General features: G+C 44.9%; 2 protein-coding genes across 2 annotated transcripts in view; one reads left to right on the top strand and one right to left on the bottom strand.

Annotated features, from left to right (window-relative positions):
* Nucleotides 1-11,504, bottom strand: part of LOC135562557 (hephaestin-like) — a 33,543-nt gene extending 22,039 nt beyond the window's left edge. Inside the window, exon 1 of the mRNA XM_065005064.1 lies at nucleotides 11,405-11,504. Coding sequence (XP_064861136.1) covers nucleotides 11,405-11,504 — 100 coding nt within the window. The remainder of the gene's footprint in view (nucleotides 1-11,404) is intronic.
* A 1-nt stretch (nucleotide 11,505) lies between these two features.
* The window catches only part of tmem135 (transmembrane protein 135), a 37,136-nt gene continuing 20,845 nt past the window's right edge, over nucleotides 11,506-27,796 (top strand). Inside the window, 2 exon segments of the mRNA XM_065005009.1 lie at nucleotides 11,506-11,738; nucleotides 27,576-27,703. Of these exon segments, the coding sequence (XP_064861081.1) occupies nucleotides 11,601-11,738; nucleotides 27,576-27,703 (266 nt within the window). The 5' untranslated portion in view covers nucleotides 11,506-11,600.

Below are 27,796 nucleotides of genomic sequence, written 5' to 3'. Positions count from 1 at the left end.
CTTTGTTTCATAGTGTACTTTCTTCTTTTTATTTAGTTTAGTCACATGATTTCTCAATATGCAGCGCGTTTGCCAGTCGGTATTTGCCATTCCTTTTGCCTCATCCCTCTCAACCGTACAACTTTTCAATTCCTCAGCAATCCACATTTAACAGTTTTTAGTCAAGTGCAACATCTGGTTGCTCCTAATTACACTCCACTAACCAACACATATTCTTTACATCAACAACATAGGAATCTATAGGAAAATATAAAACTTATTGTATGACCTCTTATACACTATATTAGGCCCAGCCTGACCTCTTATACACTATATTAGGCCCAGCCTGACCTCTTATACACTATATTAGGCCCAGCCTGACCTCTTATACACTATATTAGGCCCAGCCTGACCTCTTATACACTATATTAGGCCCAGCCTGACCTCTTATACACTATATTAGGCCCAGCCTGACCTCTTATACACTATATTAGGCCCAGCCTGACCTCTTATACACTATATTAGGCCCAGCCTGACCTCTTATACACTATATTAGGCCCAGCCTGACCTCTTATACACTATATTAGGCCCAGCCTGACCTCTTATACACTATATTAGGCCCAGCCTGACCTCTTATACACTATATTAGGCCCAGCCTGACCTCTTATACACTATATTAGGCCCAGCCTGACCTCTTATACACTATATTAGGCCCAGCCTGACCTCTTATACACTATATTAGGCCCAGCCTGACCTCTTATACACTATATTAGGCCCAGCCTGACCTCTTATATACTATATTAGGCCCAGCCTTTGGAACTTTGGTTTTCCTCGATATGGCTACTATACAGCGATCACTACATCCTATGGATATGGATACTGCTTTAAAGCAAATGTCTGCAGCATTAGTAAAGATGTGATCAATACATGTTGATGATTTCATTCCTGTGCTGTTTGTAACGACCCTGGTAGGTTGACTGATAACCTGAACCAGGTTGCAGGCTCTGGTTACAGTTTGAAGCGTTTTCTTGAGTGGGCAACTTGATGAAAGCCAGTTAATATTTGAGTCACCCAGAATATATATCTCTCTGTTGATATCACATACATTATCAAGCATTTCACACATGTTATCCAGATACTGACTGTTAGCACTTGGTGGTCTATAGCAGCTTCCCACCAGAATGGGCTTTAGGTGAGGCAGATGAACCTGTAGCCATATTACTTCAACAGTATTTAACATGAGATCGTCTCTAATCTTTACAGGAATGTGGTTCTGAATATAAACAGCAACACCTCCACCTTTGGCATTTCTGTATTTTCTGTAGATGTTATAACCATGTATTGCTACCACTGTATCATCAAAGTTATTATCTAAGTGAGTTTCAAAGATAGTCAGAATATGAATGTCATCTGTTACTAGCCAGTTATTAATTTAATGAACCTTGTTTCTTAAGCTACATATTTCAACGTGAGCTTTTTTAAGCACTTTTCCGGGATGCTTGCTTGTTTTCATTGTTTTACTGGGAAGCCCAGCAGAAGTAGACATTCTCATGTTATTTATGTTAGTGCAGGGTGAGCTGCACACAGTGGACATCCTACTAGGGCACACCGTCTCAGTGCTAACAGTATAACTCTGGTTCATAGGCTCATGATTACTGCTTACAATAGCTGTAGGATCAGCAGAGGCATTCAGAGCAGTTAGAGGGACATCAATTAGGTTACTTACATTGTGTCTACCAACTCCCCTGGTATAATGTGCATTTGCTGAAGAATTATGATGACTCAGCAACACAGTGGAAGGGATTAACTGTGCTGGGCTTGAGTCATTGATAAGTCACTGTCTCAACGGATCCAGGAACCCAGATGATTTGGGTGGATCCCATCCTCCTTATACTGCTGTGTAAGGATCCAGGAACCCAGATGATTTGGGTGGATCCCATCCTCCTTATAGTGCTGTGAAAGGATCCAGGAACCCAGATGATTTGGGTGGATCCCATCCTCCTTTTAGTGCTGTGAAAGGATCCAGGAACCCAGATGATTTGGGTGGATCCCATCCTCCTTATAGTGCTATGAACGGATCCAGGAACCCAGATGATTTGGGTGGATCCCATCGTCCTTATAACGCTGTGAAAGGATCCAGGAACCCAAATGATTTGGGTGGATCCCATCCTCCTTTTAGTGCTGTGAAAGGATCCAGGAACCCAGATGATTTGGGTGGATCCCATCCTCCTTATAATACTGTGAAAGGATCCAGGAACCCAGATGATTTGGGTGGATCCCATCCTCCTTATAACGCTGTGAAAGGATCCAGGAACCCAGATGATTTGGGTGGATCCCATCCTCCTTTTAGTGCTGTGAAAGGATCCAGGAACCCAGATGATTTGGGTGGATCCCATCCTCCTTATAATACTGTGAAAGGATCCAGGAACCCAGATGATTTGGGTGGATCCCATCCTCCTTTTAGTGCTGTGAAAGGATCCAGGAACCCAGATGATTTGGGTGGATCCCATCCTCCTTATACAACGTTTTTTGTTTCCAAAGGGTATCAAAATTGTCAACAAAAGTTACACCCATTGAGCTGCAATAATAACATAGCCAGTTGTGAAGAGAAAGAATCCTGCTAAAGTGTTCAATGCCACGATATAGAGAGGGATCAGGAGCAGATATGATGGGTCTTTATTAGTGTCTAGCAGAGAGTCAATCAGCTCTTTGAAATCCAGTTTCAACTGTTCAGAGCTGCCCTTCATAATGTCATTGAAACCCTCATGGACTAGGATATAATCAATGTTTATGTCCTGGTGTAGTACATTCAGGAGCAGCTTAGTAATGTCATTAACTCGAGCTCTGGGATAGGACATTGTTTTTGCACCAGAAACAGCCATATTTCTTACCATGGAGCTGCCCAAAATCAAGGTTGACGAGAAGGACAAGGAAATCCGCCCACTCCCACACATCACAGGATTCAGAGAGCTGTGGATGGACGGGTGAGAGGCAGGATTTATTTCACCTTTATTTAACCAGGTAGGCAAGTTGAGAACAAGTTCTCATTTACAATTGCGACCTGGCCAAGATAAAGCAAAGCAGTTCGACAGATACAACGACACAGAGTTACACATGGAGTAAAACAAACATACAGTCAATAATACAGTATAAACAAGTCTATATACGATGTGAGCAAATGAGGTGAAGGCAAAAAAAGGCCATGGTGGCAAAGTAAATACAATATAGCAAGTAAAACACTGGAATGGTAGTTTTGCAATGGAAGAATGTGCAAAGTAGAAATAAAAATAATGGGGTGCAAAGGAGCAAAATAAATTAATTAATTAAATACAGTTGGGAAAGAGGTAGTTGTTTGGGCTAAATTATAGGTGGGCTATGTACAGGTGCAGTAATCTGTGAGCTGCTCTGACAGTTGGTGCTTAAAGCTAGTGAGGGAGATAAGTGTTTCCAGTTTCAGAGATTTTTGTAGTTCGTTCCAGTCATTGGCAGCAGAGAACTGGAAGGAGAGGCGGCCAAAGAAATAATTGGTTTTGGGGGTGACTAGAGAGATATACCTGCTGGAGCGTGTGCTACAGGTGGGAGATGCTATGGTGACCAGCGAGCTGAGATAAGGGACTTTACCTAGCAGGGTCTTGTAGATGACATGGAGCCAGTGGGTTTGGCGACGAGTATGAAGCGAGGGCCAGCCAACAAGAGCGTACAGGTCGCAATGGTGGGTAGTATATGGGGCTTTGGTGACAAAACGGATTGCACTGTGATAGACTGCATCCAATTTGTTGAGTAGGGTATTGGAGGCTATTTTGTAAATGACATCGCCAAAGTCGAGGATTGGTAGGATGATCAGTTTTACAAGGGTATGTTTGGCAGCATGAGTGAAGGATGCTTTGTTGCGAAATAGGAAGCCAATTCTAGATTTAACTTTGGATTGGAGATGTTTGATATGGGTCTGGAAGGAGAGTTTACAGTCTAACCAGACACCTAAGTATTTGTAGTTGTCCACGTATTCTAAGTCAGAGCTGTCCAGAGTAGGGATGTTGGACAGGCGGGTAGGTGCAGGTAGCGATCGGTTGAAGAGCATGCATTTAGTTTTACTTGTATTTAAGAGCAATTGGAGGTCACGGAAGGAGAGTTGTATGGCATTGAAGCTTGCCTGGAGGGTTGTTAACACAGTGTCCAAAGAAGGGCCAGAAGTATACAGAATGGTGTCGTCTGCGTAGAGGTGGATCAGAGACTCACCAGCAGCAAGAGCGACCTCATTGATGTATACAGAGAAGAGAGTCGGTCCAAGAATTGAACCCTGTGGCACTCCCATAGAGACTGCCAGAGGTCCGGACAGCAGACCCTCCGATTTGACACACTGAACTCTATCAGAGAAGTAGTTGGTGAACCAGGCGAGGCAATCATTTGAGAAACCAAGGCTGTCGAGTCTGCCGATGAGGATGTGGTGATTGACAGAGTCGAAAGCCTTGGCCAGATCAATGAATACGGCTGCACAGTAATGTTTCTTATCGATGGCGGTTAAGATATCGTTTAGGACCTTGAGCGTGGCTGAGGTGCACCCATGACCAGCTCTGAAACCAGATTGCATAGCAGAGAAGGTATGGTGAGATTCGAAATGGTCGGTAATCTGTTTGTTGACTTGGCTTTCGAAGACCTTAGAAAGGCATGGTAGGATAGATATAGGTCTGTAGCAGTTTGGGTCAAGAGTGTCCCCCCCTTTGAAGAGGGGAATGACCGCAGCTGCTTTCCAATCTTTGGGAATCTCAGACGACACGAAAGAGAGGTTGAACAGGCTAGTAATAGTGGTGGCAACAATTTCGGCAGATAATTTTAGAAAGAAAGGGTCCAGATTGTCTAGCCCGGCTGATTTGTAGGGGTCCAGATTTTGCAGCTCTTTCAGAACTTCAGCTGAACGGATTTGGGAGAAGGAGAAATGGGGAAGGCTTGGGCGAGTTGCTGTTGGGGGTGCAGTGCTGTTGACCGGGGTATGAGTAGCCAGGTGGAAAGCATGGCCAGCCGTAGAAAAATGCTTATTGAAATTCTCAATTATGGTGGATTTATCAGTGGTGACAGTGTTTCCTATCTTCAGTGCAGTGGGCTGCTGGGAGGAGGTGTTCTTATTCTCCATGGACTTTACAGTGTCCCAGAACTTTTTTTGAGTTAGTGTTGCAGGAAGCAAATTTCTGCTTGAAAAAGCTAGCCTTGGCTTTTCTAACTGCCTGTGTATAATGGTTTCTAGCTTCCCTGAACAGCTGCATATCACGGGGGCTGTTCGATGCTAATGCAGAACGCCATAGGATGTTTTTGTGTTGGTTAAGGGCAGTCAGGTCTGGGGAGAACCAAGGGCTATATCTGTTCCTGTTTCTAAATTTCTTGAATGGGGCATGTTTATTTAAGATGGTTAGGAAGGCATTTAAAAAAAATATCCAGGCATCTGGACGGGATGAGATCAATATCCTTCCAGGATACCCCGGCCAGGTCGATTAGAAAGGCCTGCTCGCTGAAGTGTTTCAGGGAGCGTTTTACAGTGATGAGTGGAGGTCGTTTGACCGCTGACCCATTACGGATGCAGGCAATGAGGCAGTGATCGCTGAGATCTTGGTTGAAGACAGCAGAGGTGTATTTAGAGGGCAAGTTGGTTAGGATGATATCTATGAGGGTGCCCGTGTTTAAGGCTTTGGGGAGGTACCTGGTAGGTTCATTGATAATTTGTGTGAGATTGAGGGCATCAAGTTTAGATTGTAGGATGGCTGGGGTGTTAAGCATGTTCCAGTTTAGGTCGCCTAGCAGCACGAGCTCTGAAGATAGATGGGGGGCAATCAGTTCACATATGGTGTCCAGAGCACAGCTGGGGGCAAAGGGTGGTCTATAGCAGGCGGCAACGGTGAGAGACTTGTTTTTAGAGAGGTGGATTTTTAAAAGTAGAAGTTCAAATTGTTTGGGTACAGACCTGGATAGTAGGACAGAACTCTGCATCCCTCTGTTATAGCCAGCTAGCTAACATAGCATCCCTCTGTCATAGCCAGCCAGCTAACATAGCATCCCTCTGTCATAGCCAGCTAGCTAACATAGCATCCCTCTGTTATAGCCAGCTAGCTAACATAGCATCCTACTGTTATAGCCAGCTAGCTAACATAGCATCCCTCTGTCATAGCCAGCTAGCTAACATAGCATCCCACTGTTATAGCCAGCTAGCTAACATAGCATCCCACTGTTATAGCCAGCTAGCTAACATAGCATCCCTCTGTTATAGCCAGCTAGCTAAAATCATGTACATACATTTACATTTAAGTCATTTAGCAGACGCTCTTATCCAGAGCGACTTACAAATTGGTGCATTCACCTTATGACCTCCAGTGGAACAGTAGTGCATCTAAATCTTTTCAGGGGGAGGGGGGGTGAGAGGGATTACTTTATCCTATCCTAGGTATTCCTTAAAGAGGTGGGGTTTCAGGTGTCTCCGGAAGGTGGTGATTGACTCCGCTGTCCTGGCGTCGTGAGGGAGTTTGTTCCACCATTGGGGGGCCAGAGCAGCGAACAGTTTTGACTGGGCTGAGCGGGAACTGTACTTCCTCAGTGGTAGGGAGGCGAGCAGGCCAGAGGTGGATGAACGCAGTGCCCTTGTTTGGGTGTAGGGCCTGATCAGAGCCTGGAGGTACTGAGGTGCCGTTCCCCTCACAGCTCCGTGAGGCAAGCACCATGGTCTTGTAGCGGATGCGAGCTTCAACTGGAAGCCAGTGGAGGGAGCGGAGGAGCGGGGTGACGTGAGAGAGAACTTGGGAAGGTTGAACACCAGACGGGCTGCGGCGTTCTGGATGAGTTGTAGGGGTTTAATGGCACAGGCAGGGAGCCCAGCCAACAGCGAGTTGCAGTAATCCAGACGGGAGATGACAAGTGCCTGGATTAGGACCTGCGCCGCTTCCTGTGTGAGGCAGGGTCGTACTCTGCGGATGTTGTAGAGCATGAACCTACAGGAACGGGCCACCGCCTTGATGTTATTTGAGAACGACAGGGTGTTGTCAGGATCACGCCAAGGTTCTTAGCGCTCTGGGAGGAGGACACAATGGAGTTGTCAACCGTGATGGCGAGATCATGGAGCGGGCAGTCCTTCCCGGGAGGAAGAGCAGCTCCGTCTTGCCGAGGTTCAGCTTGAGGTGGTGATCCGTCATCCACACGGATATGTCTGCCAGACATGCAGAGATGCGATTCGCCACCTGGTCATCAGAAGGGGGAAAGGAGAAGATTAATTGTGTGTCGTCTGCATAGCAATGATAGGAGAGACCATGTGAGGTTATGACAGAGCCAAGTGACTTGGTGTATAGCGAGAATAGGAGAGGGCCTAGAACAGAGCCCTGGGGACACCAGTGGTGAGAGCACGTGGTGTGGAGACGGTTCTCGCCACGCCACCTGGTAGGAGCGACCTGTCAGGTAGGACGCAATCCAAGCGTGGGCCGCGCCGGAGATGCCCAACTCGGAGAGGGTGGAGAGGAGGATCTGATGGTTCACAGTATCGAAGGCAGCCGATAGGTCTAGAAGGATGAGAGCAGAGGAGAGAGAGTTAGCTTTAGCAGTGCGGAGCGCCTCCGTGATACAGAGAAGAGCAGTCTCAGTTGAATGACTAGTCTTGAAACCTGACTGATTTGGATCAAGAAGGTCATTCTGAGAGAGAGATAGCGGGAGAGCTGGCCAAGGACGGCACGTTCAAGAGTTTTGGAGAGAAAAGAAAGAAGGGATACTGGTCTGTAGTTGTTGACATCGGAGGGATCGAGTGTAGGTTTTTTTTTCAGAAGGGGTGCAACTCTCGCTCTCTTGAAGACGGAAGGGACGTAGCCAGCGGTCAGGGATGAGTTGATGAGCGAGGTGAGGTAAGGGAGAAGGTCTCCGGAAATGGTCTGGAGAAGAGAGGAGGGGATAGGGTCAAGCGGGCAGGTTGTTGGGCGGCCGGCCGTCACAAGACGCGAGATTTCATCTGGAGAGAGAGGGGAGAAAGAGGTCAGAGCACAGGGTAGGGCAGTGTGAGCAGAACCAGCGGTGTCATTTGACTTAGCAAACGAGGATCGGATGTCGTCGACCTTCTTTTCAAAATGGTTGACGAAGTCATCTGCAGAGAGGGAGGAGGGGGGGGGGGGAGGAGGATTCAGGAGGGAGGAGAAGGTTGCAAAGAGCTTCCTAGGGTTAGAGGCAGATGCTTGGAATTTAGAGTGGTAGAAAGTGGCTTTAGCAGCAGAGAGAGAAGAGGAAAATGTAGAGAGGAGGGAGTGAAAGGATGTCAGGTCCGCAGGGAGGCGGTTTTCCTCCATTTCCGCTCGGCTGCCCGGAGCCCTGTTCTGTGAGCTCGCAATGAGTCGTCGAGCCACGGAGGCGGGAGGGGAGGACCGAGCCGGCCTGGAGGATAGGGGACATAGAGAGTCAAAGGATGCAGAAAGGGAGGAGAGGAGGGTTGAGGAGGCAGAATCAGGAGATAGGTTGGAGAAGGTTTGAGCAGAGGGAAGAGATGATAGGATGGAAGAGGAGAGAGTAGCGGGGGAGAGAGAGCGAAGGTTGGGACGGCGCGATACCATCCGAGTAGGGGCAGTGTGGGAAGTGTTGGATGAGAGCGAGAGGGAAAAGGATACAAGGTAGTGGTCGGAGACTTGGAGGGGAGTTGCAACGAGGTTAGTGGAAGAACAGCATCTAGTAAAGATGAGGTCGGCGTATTTCCTGCCTTGTGAGTAGGGGGAAGGTGAGAGGGTGAGGTCAAAAGAGGAGAGGAGTGGAAAGAAGGAGGCAGAGAGGAATGAGTCAAAGGTAGGCGTGGGGAGGTTAAAGTCGCCCAGAACTGTGAGAGGTGAGCCGTCCTCAGGAAAGGAGCTTATCAAGGCATCAAGCTCATTGATGAACTCTCCGAGGAACCTGGAGGGCGATAAATGATAAGGATGTTAAGCTTGAAAGGGCTGGTAACTGTGACAGCATGGAATTCAAAGGAGGCGATAGACAGATGGGTAAGGGGAGAAAGAGAATGACCACTTGGGAGAGATGAGGATCCCGGTGCCACCACCCCGCTGACCAGAAGCTCTCGGGGTGTGCGAGAACACGTGGGCAGACGAAGAGAGAGCAGTAGGAGTAGCAGTGTTGTCTGTGGTGATCCATGTTTCCGTCAGTGCCAAGAAGTCGAGGGACTGGAGGGAGACATAGGCGGAGATGAACTCTGCCTTGTTGGCCGCAGATCGGCAGTTCCAGAGGCTACCGGAGACCTGGAACTCCACGTGGGTCGTGCGCGCTGGGACCACCAGATTAGGGTGGCCGCGGCCCGCGCGGTGTGGAGCGTTTGTATGGTCTGTGCAGAGAGGAGAGAACAGGGATAGACAGACACATAGTTGACAGGCTACACAAGAGGCTACGCTAATGCAAAGGAGATTGGAATGACAAGTGGACTACACGTCACGAGTGTTCAGAAAGTTAAGCTTACGTAGCAAGAATCTTATTGACTAAAATGATTAAAATGATACAGTACTGCTGAAGTAGGCTAGCTGGCAGAGGCTGCGTTGTTGACTATGTAGGCTAGCTGGCATTGGCTGCGTTGTTGACACTACACTAATCAAGTCGTTCCGTTGAGTGTAATAGTTTCTACTGTGCTGCTATTCGGGGCTAGCTGGCTAGCTAGCAGTGTTGATTACGTTACGTTGCGTTAAAAGAACGACAATAGCTGGCTAGCTAACCTAGGAAATCGCTCTAGACTACACAATTATCTTTGATACAAAGACGGCTATGTAGCTAGCTATGTAGCTAGCTACGATCAAACAAATCAAGCCGTTGTACTGTAATGAAATGAAATGAAAAATGTGATACTACCTGTGGAGCGAGCGAAATGCGACCGGATTGTTGAGTGCAGAAGTTCTGTTCGGTAGACGTTGGCTAGCTGTTGGCTAGCTAGCAGAGTCTCCTATGTTAAGGACGACATAAAACTACACACTCTAAACTACACAATTATCTTGGGTACGAAGACAGCAAAGACAACTATGTAGCTAGCTAACACTACACTAATCAAGTCGTTCAGTTGAGTGTAATAGTTGTGCTGCTAATCGGTAGACGGTGGACTAGCTAACGGTGGACGTTAGCTAGCTGGCTAGCTGCAGGGCAGTGTAGACTGCGTTAGGACGACGAAATACGATAATTACGCAATTATCTATGATACAAAGACGGCTATGTAGCTAGCTAAGAAGAAATTGCTAAGATTAGACAAATCAAACCGTTGTACTATAATGAAATGTAATGAAATGTAATACTACCTGCGGACCGAGTGCAGATGCGACCGCTCGCTCCAACCCGGAAGTGGCAAAGTAAAATAGCATTATTTTGTTATAACCAGCCAGCTAACATAGCATCACTCTGTCTGAGCCGGGTGTTTTAGTAACTTTGAGTAAGTGAAACTGAAACTGAAAGTGCAAAAAAAATAATGAAATCTCTCTCTCTCTCTTCTCTTGCTTCTCCTTAATTTTTGAATGAATGAATTTGTTCACAACTGTTCAACTATTGTCTTTCTCTCTCTTTGAGTCAACTACTCACCACACTTTATGCACTGCAGTGCTAGCTAGCTGTAGCTTATGCTTTCGGTACTATATTCATTCTCTGTTCCTTTGATTGGGTGGACAACATGTCAGTTCATGCTGCAAGAGCTCTGATAGGTAGGAGGACGTCCTCTGGAAGTTGTCATAATTCCTATTTAAGTCTATGGAAGGGGGTGAGAACCATGAGCCTCCTAGGTTTCGTATTGAAGTCAATGTACCCAGAGGAGGATGGAAGCTATCTGTCCTCCTGCTACACCATGGTGCTACACTACATCGTACTGTTGAGGCTACTGTAGATCTTCTTTGTGTTTTAATCAATTATTTGGTGATTTTTTAATTTTAATTGAATCTTTATTTAACTAGGCAAGTCATATTTAGTATAGTTTTTGTAAAAAGGAATGTTTCATTCATGAAATTCACTGAGGAGCATGGTCTACCCCTTCCTCTTCAGAGGAGCTTCCACTGCTGTCCATAGGCCTGCAGTCTCTACAGGGAATTTAAACTGCACTCTCTTTTCATAATGGGGTAAAATATGACCGGCTAGGTGTGATAAACAGCCACCATGACATCAGCAGGGAGATCAGCAGGGACAACAGAGACTGATTGGTTGTTGAACTCTTAGGACCACCATTCAATATATATATATTTTTTTAATAAATCCTCCTTCATTTGGCTGTCTGTAAATTTAAAAGGAGGGGAAACGTGTTGGTTAGGCAGCCAGTTTGGAGGGTGAATTACATTTACATTACATTTACATTTAAGTCATTTAGCAGACGCTCTTATCCAGAGCGACTTACAAAGCACATCCAGCAAGAGGAACACACACACACACACACACACACACACACACACACACACACACACACACACACACACACCGTGAACTGAACTCCCACCTACACCGCATGCGTGTGCTCGACTGTTACCCCCGCCTGATCTGCCATGACCCTTTGCCTCAATAGCATCGGTGCCGCGCATCTCCCCACAGTCGGGAGCGCGCCTCGGTCCACCGCCGCTGTCTGTTTTCTTCACTGCACAGCACGGCTCGCTCCTCCGACGGTCCACCGTGTAACTATGGCAGCCCTGAGTAAGATACCGCACAGCTGCTATGAGATCGGACACACATGGAACCCTTCCTGTGTCATGTCCACCCTGGAGATCACTGCGGGGGCTCTGGAGGTCTCTTTCAAAATATATGCACCGCTTTACCTGGTGAGTAGTTCGCTCCAAATACACGGCCAGGGAGATCTGTCCAGCCGATGCTAACTAGCTAGTTAGCCGTGTTGTGCTACAAGGGCCCCAAGTTCATACCTTATGGATTGAAGCTAGCTAGCTAAATGAATCGGTCGCATGTTGTTAACTACAGTTTGTGACCGGTTGTTAGCAAATGAGACGTCGTGACTACATATTTCACTTTCTTTTGCATTATAACGTCAACTTCCCTATTTAGCTGGCTAATCCCAGCTAGCTATATTGCACATTTGCCGGCTAACTAGCTAGCTAACGTTAGTTGGACTAGAGTTTAACTTTCCTCTCGTCACAGTCAGTAATATTATGCTTTATTAAGACATTTTGCTCTCTCCAACATCCCAAAATAGGCCAGGCAATGTGTGAAAAAGATGTTAATTATTATTATTATTATTATTATTTTATCATGAAACTTGGCACACTTGTACAGTTTGGGGGCCCCTTGGACATTTCCAGAAAGGGAGCCATTGGCAAAAATAGTTTTTTTTTTCTCTCTCCACGGGTTGTTTTACCCAGTGGGTGGTGTTATATGTTATGCTGAGTGGAGGGTTTCAAAGTCCAAGGACTGTCTGATATTTGTCCTCTTCAAACCGATAACCCTCTGCCTGGTTACCAGACATATTAGATAACATTCCTCTCCTGGTCATTTGCCAAAAAGTCATTCCTTGACATTTCCCATGACTAGTTTAACAAGCAGGCATAAATGAAGCTAATGATGGGGTTAAGGTTTATAGTTGCACTGTCATATTGGTACATCATTTGGCTTTATTTAAACTAACCATAGCCAGCTACCAAGTTGGCAGGACCAGCTTCCCAAAAAAGTGTAACGGCAACTTTTGTTTTTCTAGCCAACCAACAACGTCAATGCAGATATGAATCTACTAAATTGACCTGAATTAAATGTATGAAACTGATCATGATTGGATTTAATGTCGTTTCACAGCTATTGGTTAGTCAACATGCAGTAATACCTGTCAATCACAGCTATTGGTTAGTTAACATGCAGTAATACCTGTCAATCACAGCTATTGGTTAGTTAACATGCATTAATACCTGTCAATCACAGCTATTGGTTAGTCAACATGCAGTAATACCTGTCAATCACCGCTATTGGTTAGTCAACATGCAGTAATACCTGTCAATCACAGCTATTGGTTAGTCAACATGCAGTAATACCTGTCAATCACCGCTATTGGTTAGTCAACATGCAGTAATACCTGTCAATCACAGCTATTGGTTAGTCAACATGCAGTAATACCTGTCAATCACTGCTATTGGTTAGTCAACATGCAGTAATACCTGTCAATCACCGCTATTGGTTAGTTAACATGCAGTAATACCTGACAATCACTGCTATTGGTTAGTCAACATGCAGTAATACCTGACAATCACTGCTATTGGTTAGTCAACATGCAGTAATACCTGTCAATCACCGCTATTGGTTAGTCAACATGCAGTAATACCTGTCAATCACAGCTATTGGTTAGTCAACATGCAGTAATACCTGTCAATCACAGCTATTGGTTAGTCAACATGCAGTAATACCTGTCAATCACCGCTATTGGTTAGTCAACATGCAGTAATACCTGACAATCACTGCTATTGGTTAGTTAACATGCAGTAATACCTGACAATCACTGCTATTGGTTAGTCAACATGCAGTAATACCTGACAATCACTGCTATTGGTTAGTCAACATGCAGTAATACCTGTCAATCACCGCTATTGGTTAGTCAACATGCAGTAATACCTGACAATCACTGCTATTGGTTAGTTAACATGCAGTAATACCTGTCAATCACCGCTATTGGTTAGTTAACATGCAGTAATACCTGACAATCACTGCTATTGGTTAGTCAACATGCAGTAATACCTGACAATCACTGCTATTGGTTAGTCAACATGCAGTAATACCTGACAATCACTGCTATTGGTTAGTCAACATGCAGTAATACCTGTCAATCACTGCTATTGGTTAGTCAACATGCAGTAATACCTGACAATCACTGCTATTGGTTAGTCAACATGCAGTAATACCTGTCAATCACAGCTATTGGTTAGTTAACATGCAGTAATACCTGTCAATCACAGCTATTGGTTAGTTAACATGCAGTAATACCTGTCAATCACAGCTATTGGTTAGTTAACATGCAGTAATACCTGTCAATCACAGCTATTGGTTAGTTAACATGCAGTAATACCTGTCAATCACAGCTATTGGTTAGTTAACATGCAGTAATACCTGTCAATCACAGCTATTGGTTAGTTAACATGCAGTAATACCTGTCAATCACAGCTATTGGTTAGTCAACATGCAGTAATACCTGTCAATCACAGCTATTGGTTAGTTAACATGCAGTAATACCTGTCAATCACAGCTATTGGTTAGTTAACATGCAGTAATACCTGTCAATCACCGCTATTGGTTAGTTAACATGCAGTAATACCTGTCAATCACAGCTATTGGTTAGTTAACATGCAGTAATACCTGTCAATCACAGCTATTGGTTAGTTAACATGCAGTAATACCTGTCAATCACAGCTATTGGTTAGTTAACATGCAGTAATACCTGTCAATCACAGCTATTGGTTAGTTAACATGCAGTAATACCTGTCAATCACAGCTATTGGTTAGTTAACATGCAGTAATACCTGTCAATCACAGCTATTGGTTAGTTAACATGCAGTAATACCTGTCAATCACAGCTATTGGTTAGTTAACATGCAGTAATACCTGACAATCACAGCTATTGGTTAGTTAACATGCAGTAATACCTGTCAATCACAGCTATTGGTTAGTTAACATGCAGTAATACCTGACAATCACAGCTATTGGTTAGTCAACATGCAGTAATACCTGTCAATCACCGCTATTGGTTAGTTAACATGCAGTAATACCTGTCAATCACTGCTATTGGTTAGTTAACATGCAGTAATACCTGACAATCACTGCTATTGGTTAGTCAACATGCAGTAATACCTGACAATCACTGCTATTGGTTAGTCAACATGCAGTAATACCTGTCAATCACAGCTATTGGTTAGTTAACATGCAGTAATACCTGACAATCACTGCTATTGGTTAGTTAACATGCAGTAATACCTGTCAATCACAGCTATTGGTTAGTTAACATGCAGTAATACCTGTCAATCACCGCTATTGGTTAGTTAACATGCAGTAATACCTGTCAATCACAGCTATTGGTTAGTTAACATGCAGTAATACCTGTCAATCACTGCTATTGGTTAGTCAACATGCAGTAATACCTGTCAATCACCGCTATTGGTTAGTCAACATGCAGTAATACCTGTCAATCACAGCTATTGGTTAGTCAACATGCAGTAATACCTGTCAATCACTGCTATTGGTTAGTTAACATGCAGTAATACCTGACAATCACTGCTATTGGTTAGTTAACATGCAGTAATACCTGTCAATCACAGCTATTGGTTAGTTAACATGCAGTAATACCTGTCAATCACAGCTATTGGTTAGTTAACATGCAGTAATACCTGTCAATCACAGCTATTGGTTAGTTAACATGCAGTAATACCTGTCAATCACCGCTATTGGTTAGTTAACATGCAGTAATACCTGACAATCACTGCTATTGGTTAGTTAACATGCAGTAATACCTGTCAATCACAGCTATTGGTTAGTCAACATGCAGTAATACCTGACAATCACAGCTATTGGTTAGTCAACATGCAGTAATACCTGACAATCACTGCTATTGGTTAGTTAACATGCAGTAATACCTGTCAATCACAGCTATTGGTTAGTCAACATGCAGTAATACCTGTCAATCACAGCTATTGGTTAGTTAACATGCAGTAATACCTGACAATCACTGCTATTGGTTAGTTAACATGCAGTAATACCTGTCAATCACAGCTATTGGTTAGTTAACATGCAGTAATACCTGTCAATCACTGCTATTGGTTAGTTAACATGCAGTAATACCTGTCAATCACTGCTATTGGTTAGTCAACATGCAGTAATACCTGTCAATCACAGCTATTGGTTAGTTAACATGCAGTAATACCTGTCAATCACCGCTATTGGTTAGTTAACATGCAGTAATACCTGTCAATCACTGCTATTGGTTAGTTAACATGCAGTAATACCTGTCAATCACTGCTATTGGTTAGTTAACATGCAGTAATACCTGTCAATCACAGCTATTGGTTAGTTAACATGCAGTAATACCTGTCAATCACAGCTATTGGTTAGTTAACATGCAGTAATACCTGTCAATCACTGCTATTGGTTAGTTAACATGCAGTAATACCTGTCAATCACAGCTATTGGTTAGTCAACATGCAGTAATACCTGTCAATCACAGCTATTGGTTAGTCAACATGCAGTAATACCTGTCAATCACTGCTATTGGTTAGTTAACATGCAGTAATACCTGTCAATCACAGCTATTGGTTAGTTAACATGCAGTAATACCTGTCAATCACTGCTATTGGTTAGTTAACATGCAGTAATACCTGTCAATCACAGCTATTGGTTAGTTAACATGCAGTAATACCTGACAATCACTGCTATTGGTTAGTCAACATGCAGTAATACCTGTCAATCACTGCTATTGGTTAGTTAACATGCAGTAATACCTGTCAATCACAGCTATTGGTTAGTTAACATGCAGTAATACCTGTCAATCACCGCTATTGGTTAGTTAACATGCAGTAATACCTGTCAATCACTGCTATTGGTTAGTCAACATGCAGTAATACCTGTCAATCACTGCTATTGGTTAGTCAACATGCAGTAATACCTGACAATCACAGCTATTGGTTAGTTAACATGCAGTAATACCTGTCAATCACAGCTATTGGTTAGTTAACATGCAGTAATACCTGTCAATCACTGCTATTGGTTAGTCAACATGCAGTAATACCTGACAATCACAGCTATTGGTTAGTCAACATGCAGTAATACCTGTCAATCACAGCTATTGGTTAGTCAACATGCAGTAATACCTGTCAATCACTGCTATTGGTTAGTCAACATGCAGTAATACCTGTCAATCACAGCTATTGGTTAGTCAACATGCAGTAATACCTGTCAATCACAGCTATTGGTTAGTCAACATGCAGTAATACCTGTCAATCACTGCTATTGGTTAGTCAACATGCAGTAATACCTGTCAATCACTGCTATTGGTTAGTCAACATGCAGTAATACCTGTTAGTCAACATGCAGTAATACCTGTCAATCACAGCTATTGGTTAGTCAACATGCAGTAATACCTGTCAATCACAGCTATTGGTTAGTCAACATGCAGTAATACCTGTCAATCACAGCTATTGGTTAGTCAACATGCAGTAATACCTGAATCAATCACAGCTATTGACAATCACAGTTAGTTAACATGCAATAATACCTGTCAATCACCGCTATTGGTTAGTTAACATGCAGTAATACCTGTCAATCACAGCTATTGGTTAGTCAACATGCAGTAATACCTGACAATCACTGCTATTGGTTAGTCAACATGCAGTAATACCTGTCAATCACCGCTATTGGTTAGTCAACATGCAGTAATACCTGACAATCACAGCTATTGGTTAGTTAACATGCAATAATACCTGTCAATCACCGCTATTGGTTAGTTAACATGCAGTAATACCTGTCAATCACAGCTATTGGTTAGTCAACATGCAGTAATACCTGTCAATCACTGCTATTGGTTAGTTAACATGCAGTAATACCTGTCAATCACCGCTATTGGTTAGTCAACATGCAGTAATACCTGTCAATCACTGCTATTGGTTAGTCAACATGCAGTAATACCTGTCAATCACAGCTATTGGTTAGTTAACATGCAGTAATACCTGTCAATCACCGCTATTGGTTAGTCAACATGCAGTAATACCTGTCAATCACTGCTATTGGTTAGTTAACATGCAGTAATACCTGACAATCACTGCTATTGGTTAGTTAACATGCAGTAATACCTGTCAATGACCTTTATTTAACTAGGGTAAGTAACTAGGTCAGTTAAAAACAACTTTTTATTTTCAATGACAGCCTCCTGAGGAACAGTGGGGTTAACTGCCTTGTTCGGGGGCAGAAAGACAATATATATATATTTTTTTTTAACATGTCAGCTCAGGGATTCGATCTTGCAACCTTTCGGTTACTGGCCCAACACTCTTAACAACTCTAACAACTACCAGTTGCTGCTGTCTTCATTAAAAACGGTTCATCTAATGAGTGTGGATGTCCTTGGTCTTCTGTGTATGTCGGAGGGCTGATACACGAGGCTTTCACATATTATCTTAGAGGCAGACTCTCGCACCCAGTCTCATTACTTTGTGTGGAGGATATCTCTCAACTTTAAACAATGTAAAATCGCAGTACAAAACCATTTGTTTAGTCTAGTACTATTCTATTGGCTGCATGAAATAGCAAACATAAAGTGAATTCAGTAATTACATTTGGTATCTTCATCTTTGTGTCTCTACTGATGAAACAGTAACATCTATTATTGTAGTTAGACTGAGCCAACCTGTACTATCTAGTGGTCTCTCATGGCCCAGTGACTATCTAGTGGTCTCCCATGGCCCAGTGACTGTCTAGTGGTCTCTCATGGCCCAGTGACTATCTAGTGGTCTCCCATGGCCCAGTGACTGTCTAGTGGTCTCTCATGGCCCAGTGACTGTCTAGTGGTCTCTCATGGCCCAGTGACTATCTAGTGGTTTCCCATGGCCCAGTGACTATCTAGTGGTCTCCCATGGCCCAGTGACTATCTAGTGGTTTCCCATGGCCCAGTGACTATCTAGTGGTCTCCCATGGCCCAGTGACTATCTAGTGGTCTCCCATGGCCCAGTGACTATCTAGTGGTTTCCCATGGCCCAGTGACTATCTAGTGGTCTCCCATGGCCCAGTGACTATCTAGTGGTTTCCCATGGCCCAGTGACTGTCTAGTGGTCTCCCATGGCCCAGTGACTATCTAGTGGTCTCTCATGGCCCAGTGACTATCTAGTGGTCTCTCATGGCCCAGTGACTATCTAGTGGTCTCTCATGGCCCAGTGACTGTCTAGTGGTCTCTCATGGCCCAGTGACTGTCTAGTGGTCTCTCATGGCCCAGTGACTGTCTAGTGGTCTCCCATGGCCCAGTGACTGTCTAGTGGTCTCTCATGGCCCAGTGACTGTCTAGTGGTCTCTCATGGCCCAGTGACTATCTAGTGGTCTCTCATGGCCCAGTGACTATCTAGTGGTCTCTCATGGCCCAGTGACTGTCTAGTGGTCTCTCATGGCCCAGTGACTATCTAGTGGTTTCCCATGGCCCAGTGACTATCTAGTGGTCTCTCATGGCCCAGTGACTGTCTAGTGGTCTCTCATGGCCCAGTGACTATCTAGTGGTTTCCCATGGCCCAGTGACTATCTAGTGGTCTCCCATGGCCCAGTGACTATCTAGTGGTCTCCCATGGCCCAGTGACTGTCTAGTGGTCTCTCATGGCCCAGTGACTATCTAGTGGTCTCCCATGGCCCAGTGACTATCTAGTGGTCTCCCATGGGCCAGTGACTATCTAGTGGTCTCTCATGGCCCAGTGACTGTCTAGTGGTCTCTCATGGCCCAGTGACTATCTAGTGGTTTCCCATGGCCCAGTGACTATCTAGTGGTCTCTCATGGCCCAGTGACTATCTAGTGGTCTCTCATGGCCCAGTGACTATCTAGTGGTCTCTCATGGCCCAGTGACTGTCTAGTGGTCTCTCATGGCCCAGTGACTGTCTAGTGGTCTCTCATGGCCCAGTGACTATCTAGTGGTTTCCCATTGCCCAGTGACTATCTAGTGGTCTCCCATGGCCCAGTGACTGTCTAGTGGTCTCTCATGGCCCAGTGACTATCTAGTGGTCTCCCATGGCCCAGTGACTATCTAGTGGTCTCCCATGGGCCAGTGACTATCTAGTGGTCTCTCATGGCCCAGTGACTGTCTAGTGGTCTCTCATGGCCCAGTGACTATCTAGTGGTTTCCCATGGCCCAGTGACTATCTAGTGGTCTCTCATGGCCCAGTGACTATCTAGTGGTCTCTCATGGCCCAGTGACTATCTAGTGGTCTCTCATGGCCCAGTGACTGTCTAGTGGTCTCTCATGGCCCAGTGACTGTCTAGTGGTCTCTCATGGCCCAGTGACTATCTAGTGGTTTCCCATGGCCCAGTGACTATCTAGTGGTCTCCCATGGCCCAGTGACTATCTAGTGGTCTCCCATGGCCCAGTGACTGTCTAGTGGTCTCCCATGGCCCAGTGACTATCTAGTGGTCTCCCATGGCCCAGTGACTGTCTAGTGGTCTCCCATGGCCCAGTGACTGTCTAGTGGTCTCCCATGGCCCAGTGACTGTCTAGTGGTCTCCCATGGCCCAGTGACTGTCTAGTGGTCTCCCATGGCCCAGTGACTATCTAGTGGTCTCCCATGGCCCAGTGACTGTCTAGTGGTCTCCCATGGCCCAGTGACTGTCTAGTGGTCTCCCATGGCCCAGTGACTATCTAGTGGTCTCTCATGGCCCAGTGACTATCTAGTGGTCTCCCATGGCCCAGTGACTGTCTAGTGGTCTCCCATGGCCCAGTGACTATCAAGTGGTCTCCCATGGCCCAGTGACTGTCTAGTGGTCTCCCATGGCCCAGTGACTATCTAGTGGTACCATAGTACCATATTATATACAGGCTCAGTCAGGTCCAGTACCATATTATATACAGGCTCAGGTCCAGTACCATATTATATACAGGCTCAGGTCCAGTACCATATTATATACAGGCTCAGGTCCAGTACCATATTATATACAGGCTCAGGTCCAGTACCATATTATATACAGGCTCAGTCAGGTTCAGTACCATATTATATACAGGCTCAGGTCCAGTACCATATTATATACAGGCTCAGTCAGGTCCAGTACCATATTATATACAGGCTCAGTCAGGTCCAGTACCATATTATATACAGGCTCAGTCAGGTCCAGTACCATATTATATACAGGCTCAGGTCCAGTACCATATTATATACAGGCTCAGTCAGGTTCAGTACCATATTATATACAGGCTCAGGTCCAGTACCATATTATATACAGGCTCAGTCAGGTCCAGTACCATATTATATACAGGCTCAGTCAGGTTCAGTACCATATTATCTACAGGCTCAGGTCCAGTACCATATTATATACAGGCTCAGGTCCAGTACCATATTATATACAGGCTCAGGTCCAGTACCATATTATATACAGGCTCAGTCAGGTTCAGTACCATATTATATACAGGCTCAGTCAGGTTCAGTACCATATTATATACAGGCTCAGGTCCAGTACCATATTATATACAGGCTCAGTCAGGTCCAGTACCATATTATATACAGGCTCAGTCAGGTCCAGTACCATATTATATACAGGCTCAGGTCCAGTACCATATTATATACAGGCTCAGTCAGGTTCAGTACCATATTATATACAGGCTCAGGTCCAGTACCATATTATATACAGGCTCAGTCAGGTTCAGTACCATATTATATACAGGCTCAGGTCCAGTACCATATTATATACAGGCTCAGGTCCAGTACCATATTATATACAGGCTCAGGTCCAGTACCATATTATATACAGGCTCAGTCAGGTTCAGTACCATATTATATACAGGCTCAGTCAGGTTCAGTACCATATTATATACAGGCTCAGGTCCAGTACCATATTATATACAGGCTCAGTCAGGTCCAGTACCATATGATATACAGGCTCAGTCAGGTCCAGTACCATATTATATACAGGCTCAGTCAGGTCCAGTACCATATGATATACAGGCTCAGGTCCAGTACCATATTATATACAGGCTCAGTCAGGTCCAGTACCATATGATATACAGGCTCAGTCAGGTCCAGTACCATATTATATACAGGCTCAGGTCCAGTACCATATTATATACAGGCTCAGTCAGGTTCAGTACCATATTATATACAGGCTCAGGTCCAGTACCATATTATATACAGGCTCAGTCAGGTTCAGTACCATATTATATACAGGCTCAGGTCCAGTACCATATTATATACAGGCTCAGTCAGGTTCAGTACCATATTATATACAGGCTCAGGTCCAGTACCATATTATATACAGGCTCAGTCAGGTCCAGTACCATATTATATACAGGCTCAGTCAGGTTCAGTACCATATTATATACAGGCTCAGTCAGGTCCAGTACCATATGATATACAGGCTCAGTCAGGTCCAGTACCATATTATATACAGGCTCAGTCAGGTTCAGTACCATATTATATACAGGCTCAGGTCCAGTACCATATTATATACAGGCTCAGTCAGGTTCAGTACCATATTATATACAGGCTCAGGTCCAGTACCATATTATATACAGGCTCAGTCAGGTCCAGTACCATATTATATACAGGCTCAGTCAGGTTCAGTACCATATTATATACAGGCTCAGTCAGGTCCAGTACCATATGATATACAGGCTCAGTCAGGTCCAGTACCATATTATATACAGGCTCAGTCAGGTCCAGTACCATATTATATACAGGCTCAGTCAGGTTCAGTACCATATTATATACAGGCTCAGTCAGGTTCAGTACCATATTATATACAGGCTCAGTCAGGTCCAGTACCATATGATATACAGGCTCAGTCAGGTCCAGTACCATATTATATACAGGCTCAGTCAGGTCCAGTACCGTATGATATACAGGCTCAGTCAGGTCCAGTACCGTATGATATACAGGCTCAGTCAGGTCCAGTACCATATGATATACAGGCTCAGTCAGGTCCAGTACCATATTATATACAGGCTCAGTCAGGTCCAGTACCATATTATATACAGGCTCAGTCAGGTTCAGTACCATATTATATACAGTCTCAGTCAGGTCCAGTACCATATTATATACAGGCTCAGTCAGGTCCAGTACCATATTATATACAGGCTCAGGTCCAGTACCATATTATATACAGGCTCAGGTCCAGTACCATATTATATACAGGCTCAGTCAGGTTCAGTACCATATTATATACAGGCTCAGTCAGGTTCAGTACCATATTATATACAGGCTCAGTCAGGTTCAGTACCATATTATATACAGGCTCAGGTCCAGTACCATATTATATACAGGCTCAGTCAGGTTCAGTACCATATTATATACAGGCTCAGGTCCAGTACCATATTATATACAGGCTCAGTCAGTTCCAGTACCATATTAACAATGTACAGGGATACTGGAGTGATGGAGGTAGATATGGTATCGCTCCCTGTGAGTGTGGATAGAGATTTAAGGTCAATAAAGATACAAGTTAAACAGGGTCTTTGTAGCTATTTAGTTAGCTATTTATCAGTCTTATTGCTGGGGGATAGAAGCTGTTCAAGATCCCGTTGGTGTCAGACTTGATCCACCGGTAACTCTTTCCGTGCGGAAGCCGAGAGAACAGTCTATGGCTGGCTGGAGTCTAACAAATCTCCTTCCTTTCACACCGCCTGATATACAGTGGGGCAAAAAAGTATTTAGTCAGCCACCAATTGTGCAAGTTCTCCCACTTAAAAAGATGAGAGAGGCCTGTAATTTTCATCATAGGTTCACTTCAACTATGACAGACAAAATGATTAAACAAATCCAGATAATCTAATTGTAGCATTTTTAATGAATTTATTTACAAATTATGGTGGAAAATAATTATTTGGTCGCCTACAAACAAGCGAGATTTCTGGCTCTCACAGACCTGTAACTTCTTCTTTAAGAGGCTCCTCTGTCCTCCACTCGTTACCTGCATTAATGGCACCAGTTTGAACTTGTTATCAGTATGGGTTAATGGGTTGTTACTATGGGTTGTTACCATGGGTTGTCACCATGGTTTGTTACCATGGGTTGTCACCATGGGTTGTTACTATGGGTTGTTACCATGGGTTGTCACCATGGGTTGTTACCATGGGTTGTCACCATGGGTTGTTACTATGGGTTGTCACCATGGGTTGTTACTATGGGTTGTTACCATGGGTTGTCACCATGGGTTGTTACCATGGGTTGTCACCATGGGTTGTTACTATGGGTTGTTACCGTTTCTTGTTACCGTGGGTTGTTGCCGTTTCTTGTTACCGTGGGTTGTTACAGTGGTTTGTTAATGGGTTGTTGCTGTGGGTTGTTAATATGGGTTGTTGCGATGGGTTTTTGCTATGGGTTGTTGCTGTGGGTTGTTAATATGGGTTGTTGCTGTGGGTTGTTAATATGGGTTGTTGCTGTGGGTTGTTAATATGGGTTGTTGCTGTGGGTTGTTAATATGGGTTGTTGCTGTGGGTTGTTAATATGGGTTGTTGCTGTGGGTTGTTGCTATGGGTTGTTGCTATGGGTTGTTGCTATGGGTTGTTGCTATGGGTTGTTGCTATGGGTTGTTGCTATGGGTTGTTAATATGGGTTGTTGCTATGGGTTGTTAATATGGGTTGTTGCTATGGGTTGTTAATATGGGTTGTTGCTATGGGTTGTTAATATGGGTTGTTGCGATGGGTTTTTGCTATGGGTTGTTGCTATGGGTTGTTGCTATGGGTTGTTAATATGACTAGGATTGTGTCTTTGGCTGCTGTACAATTATAGAACATGAGAAATACTGGTTTCAATGGCATATGAGGAAGTGTCTATACAAGAATACTATTAACATTCCTATGGTCTGAACACCATGGCCTCGTTGCCCTGGCAGATGGCCTCGTTGCCCTGGCAGATGGCCTCGTTGCCCTGGCAGATGGCCTCGTTGCCCTGGCAGATGGCCTCGTTGCCCTGGCAGATGGCCTCGGTGCCCTGGCAGATGGCCTCGTTGCCCTGGCAGATGGCCTCGGTGCCCTGGCAGATGGCCTCGTTGCCCTGGCAGATGGCCTCGTTGCCCTGGCAGATGGCCTCGTTGCCCTGCATGTTGGGAACCTCCTTGAAGGCCAAATGGCCTTGACCCTAAAATCATGAAATTCCAGACCTGATAGCAAGTACTCTACGGCACACTACACCACAGTAGCAAGTACACTACAGTAACATACAGTACACTACAGTAACCTATACTACAGTAACCTATACTACAGTAACCTATACTACAGTACACTACAGTAACCTACAGTAACCCACAGTAACCTATACTACAGTAACCTACAGTAACCTATACTACAGTAACCCACAGTAACCCACAGTAACCTATACTACAGTAACCCACAGTAACCCACAGTAACCCACAGTAACCTATACTACAGTAACCCACAGTAACCTACAGTAACCCACAGTAACCCATACTACAGTAACCCACAGTAACCCACAGTAACCTACACTACAGTAACCCACAGTAACCTCTACTACAGTAACCCACAGTAACCTATACTACAGTAACCCACAGTAACCCACAGTAACCTATACTACAGTAACCCACAGTAACCTACAGTAACCCACAGTAACCCACAGTAACCTATACTACAGTAACCCACAGTAACCCACAGTAACCCACAGTAACCTATACTACAGTAACCCACAGTAACCTACAGTAATCTATACTACAGTAACCCACAGTAACCTACAGTAACCCACAGTAACCCACAGTAAACCACAGTAACCTACAGTAACCCACAGTAACCCACAGTAACCTACAGTAACCTACAGTAACCTACAGTAACCCACAGTAACCTACAGTAACCTACAGTAACCTACAGTAACCTACACTACAGTAACCCACAGTAACCTATACTACAGTAACCCACAGTAAACTACATTACACTACAGTAACCCACAGTACACTACAGTAACCCACAGTAACCTACAGTAACCTATACTACAGTAACCCACAGTACACCACAGTAACCCACAGTAACCTACAGTACACTACAGTACACTACAGTACACCACAGTAACCCACAGTACACTACAGTAACCCACAGTAACCTACAGTAACCTATACTACAGTAACCTACATGTGGAGTTCTGTCTGGTGAACTAAGAGGCTTATTATACTACTAGACACCATCTGTCATCCTCTTACTGTCTCCTCTCTCTCCATTTGTTCCTCTTACTGTCTCCTCTCTCTCCATTTGTCCCTCTTACTGTCTCCTCTCTCTCCATGTGTCCCTCTTACTGTCTCCTCTCTCTCCATGTGTCCCTCTTACTCTGTCTCCTCTCTCTCCATTTGTCCCTCTTACTCTGTCTCCTCTCTCTCCATGTGTCCCTCTTACTGTCTCCTCTCTCTCCATGTGTCCCTCTTACTGTCTCCTCTCTCTCCATGTGTCCCTCTTACTGTCTCCTCTCTCTCCATTTGTCCCTCTTACTGTCTCCTCTCTCTCCATTTGTTCCTCTTACTGTCTCCTCTCTCTCCATGTGTCCCTCTTACTGTCTCCTCTCTTTCATTGTCCCTCTTACTCTGTCTCCTCTCTCTTTCATTGTTCCTCTTACTGTCTCCTCTCTCTTTCATTGTTCCTCTTACTGTCTCCTCTCTCTCCATGTGTCCCTCTTACTCTGTCTCCTCTCTCTTTCATTGTTCCTCTTACTGTCTCCTCTCTCTCCATTTGTCCCTCTTACTGTCTCCTCTCTCTCCATTTGTTCCTCTTACTGTCTCCTCTCTCTTTCATTGTTCCTCTTACTGTCTCCTCTCTCTCCATGTGTCCCTCTTACTGTCTCCTCTCTTTCATTGTCCCTCTTACTCTGTCTCCTCTCTCTTTCATTGTTCCTCTTACTGTCTCCTCTCTCTTTCATTGTTCCTCTTACTGTCTCCTCTCTCTCCATGTGTCCCTCTTACTCTGTCTCCTCTCTTTCATTGTCCCTCTTACTCTGTCTCCTCTTTCATTGTCCCTCTTACTCTGTCTCCTCTCTCTTTCATTGTTCCTCTTACTGTCTCCTCTCTCTTTCCATTTGTCCCTCTTACTGTCTCCTCTCTCTTCCATTGTCCCTGTTACTGTCTCCTCTCTCTTCCATTGTCCCTGTTACTGTCTCCTCTCTCTTTCTTGTCCCTCTAAGGCTAGTTGACCTGTTCTGACCCTGGACGGTAAGGCTAGTTGACCTGTTCTGACCCTGGACGGTAAGGCTAGTTGACCTGTTCTGGGCAGTAAGGCTAGTTGACCTGTTCTGACCCTGGACGGTAAGGCTAGTTGACCTGTTCTGACCCTGGACGGTAAGGCTAGTTGACCTGTTCTGACCCTGGACGGTAAGGCTAGTTGACCTGTTCTGACCCTGGACGGTACGGCTAGTTGACCTGTTCTGACCCTGGACGGTAAGGCTAGTTGACCTGTTCTGACCCTGGACGGTAAGGCTAGTCGACCTGTTCTGACCCTGGACGGTAAGGCTAGTTGACCTGTTCTGACCCTGGACGGTAAGGCTAGTTGACCTGTTCTGACCCTGGACGGTAAGGCTAGTTGACCTGTTCTGACCCTGGACGGTAAGGCTAGTTGACCTGTTCTGACCCTGGACGGTAAGGCTAGTTGACCTGTTCTGACCCTGGACGGTCAGGCTAGTTGACCTGTTCTGGGCGGTAAGGCTAGTTGACCTGTTCTGACCCTGGACGGTAAGGCTAGTTGATCTGTTCTGACCCTGGACGGTAAGGCTAGTTGACCTGTTCTGACCCTGGACGGTAAGGCTAGTTGACCTGTTCTGACTCTGGACGGTCAGGCTAGCTGACCTGTTCTGGGCGGTAAGGCTAGTTGACCTGTTCTGACCCTGGACGGTCAGGCTAGTTTAAACTGCTCCCACTGTTGTTTGCATTTGTTCAATTTGATGTTGACTTCCTGAACTCAAGTGTGTGTGTGTGTGTGTGTGTGTGTGTGTGTGTGTGTGTGTGTGTGTGTGTGTGTGTGTGTAGATAGCAGCCATCCTGCGGAGGAGGAAGAAGGAGTATTATCTGAAGAGACTCCTCCCTGAGATCCTTCAGTCCACGTCCTTCCTCACCGCTAATGGGGGACTCTACATCGCCTTCTTCTGCATCCTCAGGTAACACACACACACACACACACACACACACACACACACACACACACACACACACACACACACACACACACACACACACACACACACACACAC

This window comes from Oncorhynchus nerka, linkage group LG19 (assembly GCF_034236695.1).
Source record: "Oncorhynchus nerka isolate Pitt River linkage group LG19, Oner_Uvic_2.0, whole genome shotgun sequence".
In the NCBI taxonomy this organism is placed as follows: Eukaryota; Metazoa; Chordata; class Actinopteri; order Salmoniformes; family Salmonidae; genus Oncorhynchus; species Oncorhynchus nerka.
Note: the sequence above shows the minus strand (reverse complement) of the source record. Positions and strands in the feature narration are given on the sequence as shown.